General features: G+C 40.7%; 1 protein-coding gene across 1 annotated transcript in view; it reads right to left on the minus strand.

The window, feature by feature from the left end:
* MCM9 (minichromosome maintenance 9 homologous recombination repair factor) overlaps positions 1-15,469 on the minus strand; it is a 123,266-nt gene that overhangs the window by 7,827 nt on the left and 99,970 nt on the right. Inside the window, exons 9-12 of the mRNA XM_002817292.6 lie at positions 9,573-9,775; positions 8,446-8,649; positions 7,306-7,388; positions 6,676-6,821 (exon numbers count right to left, since the gene is read on the minus strand). Of these exons, the coding sequence (XP_002817338.4) occupies positions 6,676-6,821; positions 7,306-7,388; positions 8,446-8,649; positions 9,573-9,775 (636 nt within the window). The remainder of the gene's footprint in view (positions 1-6,675; positions 6,822-7,305; positions 7,389-8,445; positions 8,650-9,572; positions 9,776-15,469) is intronic.

Here is a 15,469-nt window from a genome sequence, read left to right on the forward strand (position 1 = left end):
CTGACTTGAACATGGTGGATAAGCTTTTTGATGTGCTGCTGTATTCAGTTTGCCAGTATTTTATTGAGGATTTTCACATCAATGTTCATCAGGGATACTGGCCCGAAATTTTCTTTTTTTATTGTCTCTCTGCCAGGTTTTGGAATCAGGATGATGCTGGCCTCATAAAATGACTTAATGGGGAGTCCCTCTTTTTCTATTGTATGTAATAGTTTCAGAAGGAATGATACCAGCTCCTCTTTGTACCTCTGGTAGAATTTGGCTGTGAATCCGTCTGGTCCTGGACTTTTTTTGGTTGGTAGGCTACTAATTACTGCCTCACTTTCAGAACTTGTTATTGGTGTATTCAGGGATTCAACTTCTTCCTGGTTTAGTCTTGGGAGGGTGTATGTGTCCAGAAATTTATCCATTTCTTCTAGATTTTCTAATTTATCTGCATAGAGTTGTTTATAGTATTCTCTAATGGTAGTTTGTATTTCTGTGGTATCAGTTGTGATATCCCCTTTATCATTTTTTATTGTGTCTATTTGATTCTTCTCTCTTTTCTGCTTCATTAGTATGGCTAGTGGTCTATTTTGTTAATCCTTTCAAAAAACCAGGTCCCGGATTCACTGATTTTTTGAAGGGTTTTCGTGTCTCTATCTCCTTCAGGTCTGCTCTGATCTTAGTTATTTCTTGTCTTCTGCTAGCTTTTGAATTTGTTTGCTCTTGTTTCTCTAGTTCTTTTAATTGTGATGTTAGGGTGTCGATTTTAGTTCTTTCCCTCTTTCTCCTGAGGGCATTTAGTGCTATAAATTTCCCTCTGAACACTGCTTTAGCTGTGTCCCAGAGATTCTAGTATGTTTTGTCTTTGTTTTCATTGGTTTCAAAGAACTTATTTATTTCCGCCTTAATTTCGTTATTTACCCAGTAGTCATTTGGGAGCAGGCTGTTCAGTTTCCATGTAGTTGTGCGGTTTTGAGTGAGTTTCTTAATCCTGAGTTCTAATTTGATTGCACTGTGGTCTGAGAGACTGTTTGTGATGATTTCCATTCTTTTGCATTTCCTGAGGAGTGTTTTACTTCCAATTATGTGGTCAATTTTACAATAAGTGCTATGTGGTGCTGAGAAGAATGTATATTCTGTTCATTTGGGGTGGAGATTTCTGTAGATGTCTACTAGGTCCACTTCGTCTACAGCTGAGTTCAAGTCCTGAATATCCTTGTAAATTTTCTGCCTCATGGATCTATCTAATACTGACAGTGGGGACTTAAAGTCTCCCACTATTATTGTGTGGGAGTCTAAGTTTCTTTGAAGGTCTCTGAGAACTTCTTTTATGAATCTGGGTGCTCCTGTATTGGGTGCATATATATTTAGGATACTTAGCTCTTCTTGTTGTATTGATCCCTTTACCATTATGTAGTACCCTTCTTTGTCTTTTTTGATCTTTGTTGGTTTAAAGTCTGTTTTATCAGAGACTAGGATTGCAACCCCTGCTTTTTTTTGCTTTCCATTTGCTTGGTAAATATTTCTCCATCCTTTTATTTTGAGCCTATGTGTGTCTTTGCACGTAAGATGGGTCTCCTGAATACAGCACACCGATGGGTCTTGACTCTTTATCCAATTTGCCAGTCTATGTCTTTTAATTGGAGCATTTAGCCCATTTACATTTAAGGTTAATATTGTTATGTATGAAGTTGATCCTGTTATCATGACGCTATCTGGTCAATTTGCACATTAGTTGATGCAGTTTCTTCATAGCATCAATGGTCTTTACAATTTGGTATGTTTTTGCAGTGGCTGGTACCGGTTTTTCCTTTCCATATTTAGTGCTTCCTTCAGGAGCTCTTGTAAGGCAGGCCTGCTGGTTACAAAACATTTCAGCATTTGCATGTCTGTAAAGGATTTTATTTCTCCTTCACTTATGAAGCTTAGTTTGGCTGGATGTGAAATTCTGGGTTGAAAATTCTTTTAAGAATTTTGAATATTGGCCTCCACTCTTCTGGCTTGTAGGGTTTCTGCAGAGAGATCTGTGGTTAGTCTGATGGGCTTCCCTTTGTAGGTAACCTGACCTTTCTCTCTGGCTGCCCTTAACATTTTTTCCTTCATTTCAACCTTGGTGAATCAGACGAGTATATGCCTTGGAGTTGCCCTTCTCAAAGAGTATCTTAGTGGTGTTCTCTGTATTTCCTGAATTTGAATGTTGGCTTGTCTTGTTAAGTTGGGGAAGTTCTCCTGGAAAATATCCAAGTGTGTTTTCCAACTTGGTTCCATTCTCCTCATCATTTTCAGGTATATCAATCAATTGTAGGTATGGTCTTTTCACACAGTCCCATATTTCTTGGAGGTTTTATTCATTCCTTTTCATTCTTTTTTCTTTTCCTAATCTTGTCTTCATGCCTTATTTCAGTAAGTTGATCTTCAATCTCTGATATCCCTTCTCCCGCTTGATCGATTTGAGTACTGATACTTGTGTATGCTTCATGAAGTTCTCGTGCTGTGTTTTTCAGCTCCATCAGGTCATTTATGCTTCTTTCTAAACTGGTTATTCCAGTTAGCAGTTCCTGTAATCTTTTATCAAGGTTCTCAGCATCCTTGCATTGGGTTAGAACATGCTCCTTTAGCTTGGAGGAGTTTGTTATTACCCACCTTCTGAAGCCTACTTCTGTCAATTCGTCAATCTCATTCTCTGTCCAGTTTTGTGCCCTTGCTGGAGAGGAGTTGCAATCATTTGGAGAAGAGGCATTCTGGTTTTTGGAATTTTCAGCATTTTTGTACTGGTTTTTCGTCATCTTTGTGCATTTATCTACCTTTGATCTTTGAGCTGATGACCTTTGAATGGGGTTTTTGTGTGGGGGTCCTTTTTGTCGATGTTGATGTTTTTGCTTTCTGTTTGCTAGTTTTTCTTCTCATAGGCCCCACTTCCACAAGTCTGCTGCAGTTTGCTAGAGGTCCACTCCAGACCCTGTTTGCCTGGGGTATCACCAGTGGAGGGTGCAGAACAACAAAGATTGCTGCCTGCTCCTTCCTCTGGAAGCTTTGTCCCAGAGGGGCACCAGCCTGATGCCAGTGGAGCTCTCCTATATGAGGTGTCTGTTGAACCCTGTTGGGCAGTCTCTCTGTCGGGAGGCACAGGGGTCAGGGACCAACCTGAGGAGGCCGTCTGTCCCTTAGCAGAGTGTGCTGGGAGAACCCTCCTAGTTAGGATCAGCTGCTCTCTTCAGAGCTGGCAGGCAGGAAAGTTTAAGTCTGCTGAAGCAACACCCACAGCTTCCCCTTCCCCCAGGTGCTCTGTCCCAGGGAGTTTTATCTGCAAGTCCCTGACCGGGGCTCCTTTCTTTCAGAGGTGCCCTGCCCAGTAAAGAGGAATCTAGAGAAGGTATCTGGCCACAGCCACTTTGCCACACTGTGGTGGATTCCACCCAGTCCAAACCTCCTGGCCTCCTTAGCACTGTCAGAGGAAAACCGCCTACTCAAGCCTCAGTAACGGGGGACACTCCTCCCCCTACAAGCTAGATCATCCCAAGTTGACTTCAGAATGCTGTGCTGGCAGCGAGAATTTCAAGCCAGTGGTTTTGGCTTGCTGGGCTCCATGGGAGTGGGACCCACTGAGCGAGACCACTCGGCTCCCTGCCATCAGTCCCCTTTCCAGGGGAGTGAATGGTTCTGTCTCGCTGGGGTTCCAGGTGCCACTGGGGTATGAAAAAAACTCCTGAAGCTAGCTCAGTGTCTGCCCAAATTGCCACCCAGTTTTGTGCTTGAAACTCAGGGCCCTGGTGGTGTAGGCTCATGAGGGAATCTCCTGACCCGTGGATTGCAAAAACCATGGGAAAAGCGTAGTATCCAGGCCGGGTAGCACAGTACCTCACCGCCTCCCTTGGCTGGGGGAGGGAAGTCCCCCAGCTCCTTGCAAGTCCAGGGTGAGGTGACACCCTACCCTGCTTCTGCTCGCCCTCTGTTGGCTGCACCCACTACCTAACCAGTAGTCCCAATACGATGAACTGGGTACCTCAGGTGGAAATGCAGAAATCACCTGCCTTCTGCGTTGGTCTTGCTGGGAGTTGCCGACCACAGCTGTTCCTATTTGGCCATCTTGCCAGATCTCATATTTTCATTTCAAATTTCCCTTTGGTCATGAGGGAGGATGACTTCCTAATAAGGATTGTAGTTCCCTAGAAGTAGGTCCTTTAGAAAGCCTTTCCTGACAACCTAGAAATGCCTTTTTCTTATAAAGTACAATATGATCCCTCTTCTATGTGCTCACTTTGAAAAGATATTAACCAGAAAGCAGATGAATAAGTTATTCTAAAATTCATGTATAATCATAGAAAATATAAGGAAATACCTTATATTTAAATATATTTAAATACATTAAAATGTTAATGGTATATATCTCTGGGAAATAAGATTACATGTGATTTTTTTTGTTTTCTAATTAATTCATCACTGCTACTTTTAAAAATACAAAATAAAAACATGCATTACCTTTATAATCAGAAAAAAAGCCCCCAAAATTATTGTAAACATATTGGGTTACATTCATTCACAGCAGGTTTGAAAATATCAATAAGCAAACCCATGTTTTTGTTTTTTTTTTTTTTTTTGGGACAGAGTCTCGCTCTGTCGCCCAGGCTGGAGTGCAGTGGCACAATCTCGGCTCACTGCAACCTCTGCCCCCCGGGGCAAACCCATGTTCGGTTTTACTAATTTGAGTTACAACCAAACAAAAAAGCAAACAGCTTTCAAATTACTACTACCTAGCATACTTTTCAGCATCAAACTGAGGTCAGGGATACTGATAATTGTTCAAGTTCTATAAAAATCTCCTAAAAGATGAGAATAAGTTAGGGTAGACTAAGTTAGCCCTATTATTTTAGTCTCTCTCTTTTTTTTTTTTTTTCTCTTTTTGAGATGGAGTTTCACTCAATCTTGGCTCACTGCAACCTCCGCCTCTTGGGTTCAAGCAATTCTGCCTCAGCCTCCCGAGTAGCTGGAATTACAGGCGCCCGCCAACACGTACAGCTAATTTTTGTATTTTTAGTAGAGACAGGGTTTCGCCATGTTGGCCAAGCTGGTCTTGAACTTCTGACCTCAAGTGATCTGCCCACCTTGGCCTCCCAAAGTGCTGGGATTACAGGTGTGAGCCACCGTGCCCCGCCTGCACTCTGTTTTGAGGCGGATAGAATGGCCGAGTCAGACTGTTACCAGTATAAAGCATTTTCTGGAAGTAAAGCATATATAACTATAAATGGTTTCATTATAATTATCTCCTTAAGGAACAGAGAACTCTTTCCAAAACAGTAAAAACCCATATGCTGGTCGGGTTTTTTCTCACTTGATAAGATTAGCGCTAGATTGTGTCTTGGAGGTAACTCACTTTCATTTGCATAGTACCTGGTTTTGTTGCTTTCAGGAGGATCAACACCAGAACATGCCTCTACATTATAAATAAATACCAGTAGAAAAGAACATTTTAAGGTAGAATCCTATCTTTTAGATTGTCAAATACTCTTTCATTTTTCCTTTCTTTCCCTCCAGGAGGGTCATTTTAAATTTGGGAAGTCTAACTGCCATCTTTCTAATACATAACAATGATTCTGGGCCTCACTTTTTCTCCTTTCCTGAATCCAGCATATGTCAGTTTCTGGTAGCTTGGATCAGTCAAAATGAGCAGCCTCTCCAAAAGCAAAGCCAAGCCCAGGAGTGGCTTGAAAAGAATCAGCTACATCAAACCATCAACAACCCAAAGGAATAACTTTGATCTTGGCACCATGCTCTAGATCATAAAATGAGCCAGGAGACCAAAAGAAAGAGGGGTGAATTTTATACAAAGTGCAAGTTTACTGCAGTCTGGCACCTGGCTATTAGCAGGATAATGCCCATCCCCACACTTCCCTAGGAAGGCTGTGCTGAAGTTTCAAAAATTAGAAAGAGAAGGCTGCTATGAGAAGGAAGAATTCTCAAGGACTTTTTTTTTAACGTAGTCAACAGTCTCAATGTGGTCCCCAAATTCTTTGCAGCTGTTCCACTTTCTCATGTACTTCATTCAGCCGACCCCGGCTTTGAGACCAACACCAGTAAGAGCTGCAGGTCAATTATTAAGCCATTCACACCGACCATGAAGACACCAAAAATGGATAAACTTGCCATTCCTCACTCCTATTTCTCAGGCTCACACTAGAAACCTAGGTTTTTAGAAGTCCACATATTTCTGGAGTATGCGAACATTAAAGTTCAGGGAAAATTTTTTTGGTAGAGTCCACATTTACACTAAGGCATGTGACATGCTTCTTCCCATGTGTCCTCCTTGTCTATTATTCACATTTTAATGAGTCATTAGAAAGGTAAGTTTTGAAATGTCGCTTCTGTCATTGCTGAGTTGTTATCTCAGCCAACACAATGTGGAGCAAAGACAAGCTATCCCCACCAAGCCTGCCTGAATGTCTGATAGCCAGAAAAGTGAACACTAAAATGCTGGTGGGGGTGGTGTTCGCAGTCACTGAGTTTTGGAGCAGTTGATTATACAGCAGTAGAAAACTGAAGCAGTCCACTACAGATAGTATCTGCCTGTCCTAAGAACTTACTGACCCAACACCTGATAGATAGATTTTTCCACTTAATGCACACTTCCTTTGTTGCACTAAATGCCAAACAAGGATTTTCCATTGTATGGCTTTCTGGGTTTTCATTCCTCACCTTTCAAGTCTTCTAAGCTCTTCACTCAAGAGGCTCTGCAGCTCTAGCTTTTCCAGAATAAGTTCACACTGTCTCTGGTACTGCTCTCCAGGGTTTTCAGGAAACGAAGTGTGGAGGGCATTCACACCTCCTAGCAGTGCACCTCCCTGAAGGGGTGAGAAAATACCAGGAGAGTCACCAGGCCAGCTTGCATAGTGGTAAGTACACTCTAGGGACCAGCAATCCCCAGGGACTAAGACCGCCCTTTACACCCCTATGCTGGGTATGAAAATCACTTGGGAGGCTTTTTTTCTATAGTTCACTCCCCCAGTTCTCGGTGGCAATCATTACTCTAGGAAGCCATACTGTCACTGGTGGGCTATGAACATCCCTCGGGTGTGCTGAGGAAAAAAACGATCGAAGCCCACTACTTTACATCAATGGGCAAAAGCAATGCCACCCATGCAGCAAATGTCTCCAGGACACTGTTTCCTCTTCATTTAATCGGTTACCTTTGGATATATTTCCAGGAATTACGAAGTCTAGAATATGAGCATTTTAATAACTTTTGATATGTTAATAAAGTGTCCTTTTTTTAAAAAAAGAAAGCTTGTAATTAGGATAAAAATTAGGTACACAAAATATCCTTACCTGCATTGAGGACTCCATGACTGACACCACCGTAATAGCATCTTCCAGAGTTACAGTATCACGAAACATCAGGCGAGCATGAGCTAAGAAAACAAAACACATTTGTTTTTAAGGAATATCTGAGGTGAGAAATGTAATTCTCTAACCTCCCCCTCCTCACCATTTGTATTTTATGAATGAGCTATTAATAACAAAATAACTTTACTAGAACAAGCACAAAAGTCAACATTCAACTAGCTTTAAGGTTGTTTCTATAATGAGACTAATCCTTCTGTGTAGCCCACACAATCTTGTGTATTTATATGAAAAAGTACTCTGGGCTCTAGCAAAGAAACGGGCTATATAAACATACATTTAATATTCAGCAACTTTAGTCCTCACTTTCTAGTCTTTTATAAAACTACACAAAATTAAAACTCATTTTTCATTTCTGGCACTCCTCTTTATGATCCATGAGCTTTTCAAAGCTACCAAACAAGCAAGTCTAAATTCTGAGTATTTCTTGCCCTAATATTAGCTATAAATCCTTGAAAAAAGAAAGTCCATTTGTTTTACAGTATTTTTTATTAAGCTTGTATTGTTTTATTATTCAGTTCATGTGAATTCTTTTTTTAGATTTAAACAAAAGCTAAAATGTAAAAGCCAATGTTAGAAGAAAAGAATTAAGATACATGTTAGCTATATGTATATATGTAACGGGGCAGGGCATGGCATTGTCAAGTTGGTTGTTATAATGACAGAGGTGGACTGCAACTGGCAATTAATGAGCAAGAACCGGTGATGCTATATGGGAAACAATTCCAAACAAGAAACTGTCCCACTCAAAATGCTAACAGAGCTACCACTGAGAAACAAAATATCAGAAGTAAGGCTTTCTAAGTGAGTGGTATATTACGTTCTAGGAGGTCCCGAGATGGCACAAAGATTCCTCTTTCTTAATGACACCACATTCCAGTCAATACTCATCATCTGTCCTCAGAGGAGCAGAGATCTCCCAGCTCAGAGCCTTTATTTTTAAGTGACTATGAGCACCTTAGAGTGGGGGTTATTCTCATTCAACTTTGAATCCATGGTGCCAAGCCACATGCCTTGCACACAAGCAGCATTCAATACAAGCATCATTCGTTGAATGAAATAGACCTTCTGCTAATCGTATCAAGCTTTCCAACAGCCGAATGGTGGTCCGGGCAGCGTTCCGGGAATCACTCTGCCTTTGCATCTGGTAGTACCGGAGAAGAACTTGATTGCCCACATCAGACAGTGTGGGCTGTAGATTCCTTATGAGGCAGAAATAGGTTTTCATCTTTTCCATGCTCCAGAGCTTCTCTGATTTGCTTGGGTAACCTGTATGTATCAGGTGTTGGGTCAGTAAGTTCTTAGGACAGGCAAACATCTCATTTTAAGAATTTTTATAAAGTTCTGGTACTCATTTGTTAAAAGATAACCTTCATGTTTTGTGGTTATTGAAATCTAGACTTGTTGTCTGCATAGCATACAATCAGCAGTCTTATGATCTAAGCTTAATAAAGGTAAGCTTCCTACCTTTATTAAAAATTATTCAGAATAATTTTTACTGGTCTGCCCAGTAATCAATAATATTCGAGTACACCTATTTTTTTTTTTTGAGATGGAGTCTCACTCTGTCACCCAGGCTGGAGCGCAGTGGCACGATCTCTGTTCACTGCAACCTCCACCTCCTGGGATCAAGCAATTCTCCTGCCTCAGCCTCCGTAGTAGCTAGGATTACAGGTGTGCACCACCATGCCCAGCTGATTTTTGTATTTTAGTAGCGACGGGGTTTCATCATGTTGGTTAGGCTGGTCTTGAACTCCTGACCTCAGGTGATCCACCTGCCTCAGCCTCCCAAAGTGCTGGGATTACAGGCGTGAGCCACCACGCCCGGCCTGAGTAAATCTGATTTAAAGAGAAGCCTACATTTAGAGATTTGTTTCATAATTCATTCTGGTTTTATGTGCAAGAGGTGAGCGGTAATTCTGTATCATAAGGTTGGTCTCCTTTCATCATAAGGCACACATTTATAATAACTTTAGTCTCATTAGTGGCAGGTAGAGAAAGGCCCTTTTCCTTCAACTCAGTATTCTGAGGCCCCGTAAGTGGCTCCTCTCACTGCTTTCTGTCTAAGCTTTTCTCTATTGCCTGGTACTACATAGCCTATCTTGGGTATTTATTTAATTTTCTTGAAAGGGAATTTCTTTTAGTTATAGCTAATCTCTCTTTGTTGTTTTGAATGCTTTGCCTTCACGTACCTTTATTTTCCAAGATAAAGGAGGAAATGATACGATCCCAGTCTTCATTCTTGGTATCAAGCAAAACCAGGATCAGGTCAAATCGACTTAAGAGTGGGCTGCCGAGGGCAATGTTCACAGACACGGACTCCTGGGGGTCGTACTGGCCTTTGGGGTTCGTTGCTGCCAGGATGGTGGTCCTTGTGTTCAGCTTGCACACGAGACTGCCAGGAGAGACAGTACAATTCACTGATTGTGAGGTTCAGATAAAATGCAAGATTACAGCTGTTAAAATGGGGCTGCTCTTGCACCTTGAAAATCTACAAACTCCTATGAAAGAAAATGTAGAATGACAGAAGGAGATATCACAAACTCAACTTCCAACAAAGTATACTGAAACTATTCTATCTTAAAAGAGAAGTAACCGTTCAATAAACACTTTTTATGCCCCTGCTATGAGGAGACCCCTCTGCTAAGTGCTAAGAAGTATCCAAAATTAAACCAAACTCTTCTTAAGGGGCTTGCAATCTACTAGCTATAATGTAACACAAGGCAAAATATGGTTAAGTTCTAAAAGAATAAAGTTCCCAGGGGAAATAGAGATGATGTGTATTCATCTATGTGGATAGAAAAGATGAACAGAGAAGCAAGCACTGTGAAGCAGCTTTTGAACTGAGCCTTTCAAGACCTCTGGACATTTTTAGGTGGAGAAAGACATGCATTTGCAGAGGGGGTGAGGGTAGAGAGTGAGGATGACTCTGGAGAATAGTGAGTGGTTGAGGCAAAAACTTTCTGTGTATTCACTCGTTTTGTTTTGATTTTTTTTCTAAACATGAAAGAAACAAAAAAGAGAGAAAGAGGGAGGGAAAGGAAATCAGAAAATACAAGGATTGATTTGGCATTGAGTTTTTGAGGAGCCACTGTGAAGGGAAGTCTGATGAGGACTGGGTTGGTGGGTGGGTTGGACAGGAAAGGACTGTGGACAGGAGGCAGGGTAGGGCTCTAGTACAATGGTCCAGTAGAGGGACAAGGTAGTCCTAAATGGAGCGTGGCAGGATAGGGATGGATGTGTCATAACTTAGATATTGTTTTTAAACTAATCAATGATGGGCTGGTTCTCAAAATAATGTGACATATTCATTGGCAATAACAAATGTAAAAATTTGAATCTGTGAATTTGTATGCTGTGCACTTGATGCCCATTTTTAGTTATAGTGGGATGTCTGCCTCCCAAGTCACAGCCTTATGACATCAGCAACATGTGTTACATTTGTTAATCCCTGATCTATTTCTAGCTAGCAGCTACTTCATTCCCTGAGGCTGAAAATGTTTGAGAATCTTTATTTGTGGCAAGTGGCACAAGAAGACACTCATTAAATAAATAAGAGAAAGATAAACAAGGCATTTTTACCAAAAACTAAATTCCCTTTTAAAAAATTAGTGACAAGGAAAAATTCTGGACAGTCCACATCTTATAATTTATGGGTCAAAATGGCTTTTGTAAAGACAGTTGTTTAGAACTTGCAATATAATTTGCCATAGAACAATGTAATAAGCGGTTCCTAGTCACCCACAAAATCACATTTAACCCACACTGAAGAGAGACTATTTGCATTTCTTATTTAAAAATGTCCACAACACTGGCAATGAAACAAAATACAATTGCATATGACATAATTTTTATAAAATTATTTTTAATGCTAGGTCAAATGAATTGTTCATTCATCCTGTCTCTGACCAACCAATATTTATAGACCATTTCCTTTGTGCAAAAAGCTGTACTGAGAACCCAAAAAGGTATATATCTGATCTCCGCCACCAATTAGTTTACAACAGAACTGCTGGGGAAAGAAGAGGTGGAGCAGAGTGCCTGCCAGATCATAAGTGTGCAAGGAGTGCTGGTGTCAGTATCAGCATTAGTATCAGCAGGGAGAAACTTCGGTGGGGACACCTGGAGATCTATAGGGGATATAATTGGAAAGTTTTCCAACGTATGAGAACAAAAATGAACAAAGACAGAAAGAAGGTGGTAAATTATGCCTGAGGTAACTGGGGGAATTAATTTTTCCATTAGAAAAGCTTAAGCTTAAGAATCATGCTGGTGGATCGCCAGAGCTCAGGAGTTTGAGACCAGCCTGGGCAACATGGTGAAACCTCATCCCTACTAAAAATACAAAAAATAGCCGGCACAGTGGTGCACACCTGTGGTTCCAGCTGCTTGGGAGGCTGAGTTGGGAGAATCACTTGAGCCTGGGAGGTGGAGGTTGCAGTGAGCCGAGATTGTGCCATTGTACTCACAAAGCAAGAGACCATCTCAAAAAAAAAAAAAAAAAAAAAAGTTGGGGGTGGGGGGAACTAACAAAAATTTGTATGCAAAGAAAAAAGGCTGTCTGAGGTGAAGTCAGCAGAAATAGGAGCAAGGAAAATACGGGAGTGGGCAGAGGAAGAGGAGATTATGAGAGATAAGTCAGGCAGATCCCTGTAGCAAAGGAGGAAGATGAAGACAGTGCCAGGACAGACAGGGTGGTCTCTGGGCATTTGAAAGTGGGGAAGACCGTATGTAAACCTGGTGGGTACAGATCTGTGATACAAACCTTTTTTTAAAAACTGAATGGGGCTTTAGGAACCAAACACAAATACATACATACAGTCTAATCCTAAGTACACTGTGCGTAGTAGTGGCTCACTAAATACTAAATGAATGAATTCATAGTGTAAGGTAACTCATTTTTCTATCCCATATGAACTCTACCTTCTTCAACAATATTAATAAAAATCACTACATTTTTAATATCAAGCAAGCACTGCATTAGGTTTACACAGATCATCCCTAATCACAGCAACCTGTAGGGTAGGTGCTATTATCACAAACTTAGAAATAAGGAAACTAGAAGTTCAGAAATATTAACTTCCCCAAGGTTACACTGAGAGGAGCAGAGCTGAGATTCAAACCTAGATCTGCTGGGCTCCAAAATCAATACGCTTTTACTTCCAGACTGCCGATTCTGCCTGGGATTTTGGGCATCAATTTATTTGCCTTATTTTATATATATATTTATTTTAAGAGACATGGTCTCACTCTGTTCCCCAGGCTGTAGTACAGTGGAGTGATTACAGCTCACTACAACCTCAAACTCCTGGGCTCAAGTGATCCTTCTGTCTCTACCTCCCAAGCAGCTAGGATTACAGGTGTACATCACCATGCTCAGCTGATTTTCAGAAAATTTTTTGTGGAGATGGAATCTTGCTATGTTGCTCAGGCTGGACTTGAACTTCTGGCCCCAAGAATCCTCCCACCTTGGCCTCCCAAAGTGCTGGGATTACAAGTGTGAGCCATCATGCCCAGCCTGTTTTTGTCCTGCTACATGTGGTCTTCCTTGAGAGATTGTGATATATTGTTATAATCCTCACACTGCCTGGTACATAGTAAATGCTTAATAAATGTACATAATTTAAATGACAAATAAAAATAAATCTTTACTTAGTTCAGTATTTCTGAAATTCAGAATTATTTTACATTTACAGGCTTTGTCATAAAAGGATGCTGATACATATTTCTTTTGTATTAAACTTCAGGAAGTAAAGACATTCCAGTTTCTGAAAAAGCTACTTTTACATTTATTTAATCCGCACACTTAAACATCCTACAAACATAGTAGTAACTGTTCTACTAATAACCTGTGTAACCTAACATTGTAAAGTTATTTTTACCAGTAAAGACCCTTAAGAAAGTGCCCTTGTTTTTGTGAAGGTCTCCCATTACTCCCTTTACGGGATGATCCTCATCTTTGCTTATGGCTTTGATCACCACCTATATGCTGGTACTTTCAAATCTATCTCCAGCCTGTGGCACTGGGTGCTATATGTTCACCAAACCTTGTTTTCTTTTCCTCCTGGGAATAGAGCAAGATTGTATTTCCTATCCCCATTACAGTTAAGCAGGGCTATGATACCAAGTCTGGACAATGAAGTAAAGATAGAAGAACATAAACCACTTTTAGGTCCAGCCCCTAAAAGCCTTCCTGTGCATTATTTTTCTCTCTCTTTACTAGTGGAGTACAGAAGAGGATAAAGCCCTGGAGTCAGAGAGCCACATGAGAGGCGCTTGGGCCTGGAATGATTGTCAGAGCACAGCATACCACCGTCAATCACATCAGACTGACATGAACAAGAAAAACTTCCTTTGGCAAAGCATTGCAGGCACGTGGTGAGCACAGGAAAAAACTGACCAATCTTCAAAGAGAAATGGAAAGCAATAAAGACATCTCAGAAATTTGAGGTTTTGAAGTGCTGGGAAAAAAAATTGCTTCTACACTCCAGACAGTAAGAGGCAAAATTGAAAAAAGCTTGAACAAAGGCCCAGTAAATTTTCTCAGTTGTATAAAGTCACTTAGATTGAGCATGACATCTGCTTTAGATGGTCGTAAGGTAGCCACTGTTAAGTAATGAAGCCCGCACCCATGTTCTTAGCAGCTCTACACACACAACAGCTGAGAGGCGGAGAAAACCCAGGTGTACATGGATGAAGGAATGGATAAGGAAAATGTAGTCTATACATACAATGGAAAATTGTTCAGTCTTAAAAAGAAAGAAAATTCGAACACATACTACAACATGGAAGACCTTAACTATATCATGCTAAGTGAAATAAGCCAGTTACGAAAGATAAATACTGTATGATTCCACTTACGTGTGAAATATCTAGAGTAGTCAAATCCATAGAAACAGAAAGTAGAATGGTGGTTGCTAGGGGCTGGGAGGAAGAGGAAATGGGAGTTTTTTTTAACAGGTATAGAGTTTCAGTTTCCAAGATGGAAAGAGTCCTGGTGATTGCTTGTACAACGTGACTTATACTTTTTTTTATTATTATTATACCTTAAGTTCTGGGATATATGTGCAGAACGTGCAGGTTTGTTACATAGGTATACATGTGCCACAGTGGTGTGCTGCACCCATCAACCCATCATCTACATTAGGTATTTCTCCTAATGCTATCCCTCCCCTAGCCCCTCACCCACCGACAGGCCCCAGTGTGTGATGTTCCCCTCCCCGTATCCATGTTTTCTCATTGTTCAACTCCCACTTCTAAGTGAGAACATGCAGTGTTTGGTTTTCTGTTCCTGTGTTAGTTTGCTGAGAATGACAGTTTCCAGCTTCACTCATGTCCCTTCAAAGGACATGAATTCATCCTTTATAGCTGCATAGTATTCCATGGTATATATGTGCCACATTTTCTTTATCCAGTCTCTCATTGATGGGCATTTGGGTTACTTCCAAGTCTTTGCTATTGTGAACACTGCTGTAATAAACATACATGTGCATGTGTCTCTATAGTAGAATGATTCATAATCCTTTGGGTATATACCCAGTAATGGGATTGCTGGGTCAAATGGTATTTCTGGTTCTAGATCCTTGAGGAAATCACCACACTGTCTTCCACAATGGTTGAACTAATTTACACACCCACCAACAGTGGAAAACAGTTCCTATTTCTCCACATCCTCTCCAGTATCTGTTTCCTGACTTTTTAATGATCACCATTCTAACTGGTGTGACATAGTACCTAACTGTGGTTTTGATTTGCATTTCTCTAATGACCAGTGATGATGAGCTTTTTTTCACATTTGTTGGCCATATAAACGTCTTCATTTGAAAAGTGCCTGTTCATATCCTTCATCCACTTTTTGATGTGGTTGTTTTTTTCTCATAAATTTGTTTAAGTTCTTTGTAGATTCTGGATATTAGACCTTTGGCAGATGGATAGATTGCAAAAATTTTCTCACATTCTGTAGGTTGCCTGTTCACTCTGTTGATAGTTTCTTTTGCTGTGCAGAAGCTCTTTAGTTTAATTAAACCCCATTTGTCAATTCTGGCTTTTGTTGCCATTGCTTTTGGTGTTTTAGTCATGAAGTCTTTGC

This window comes from Pongo abelii, chromosome 5 (assembly GCF_028885655.2).
Source record: "Pongo abelii isolate AG06213 chromosome 5, NHGRI_mPonAbe1-v2.0_pri, whole genome shotgun sequence".
Classification (NCBI taxonomy): domain Eukaryota; kingdom Metazoa; phylum Chordata; class Mammalia; order Primates; family Hominidae; genus Pongo; species Pongo abelii.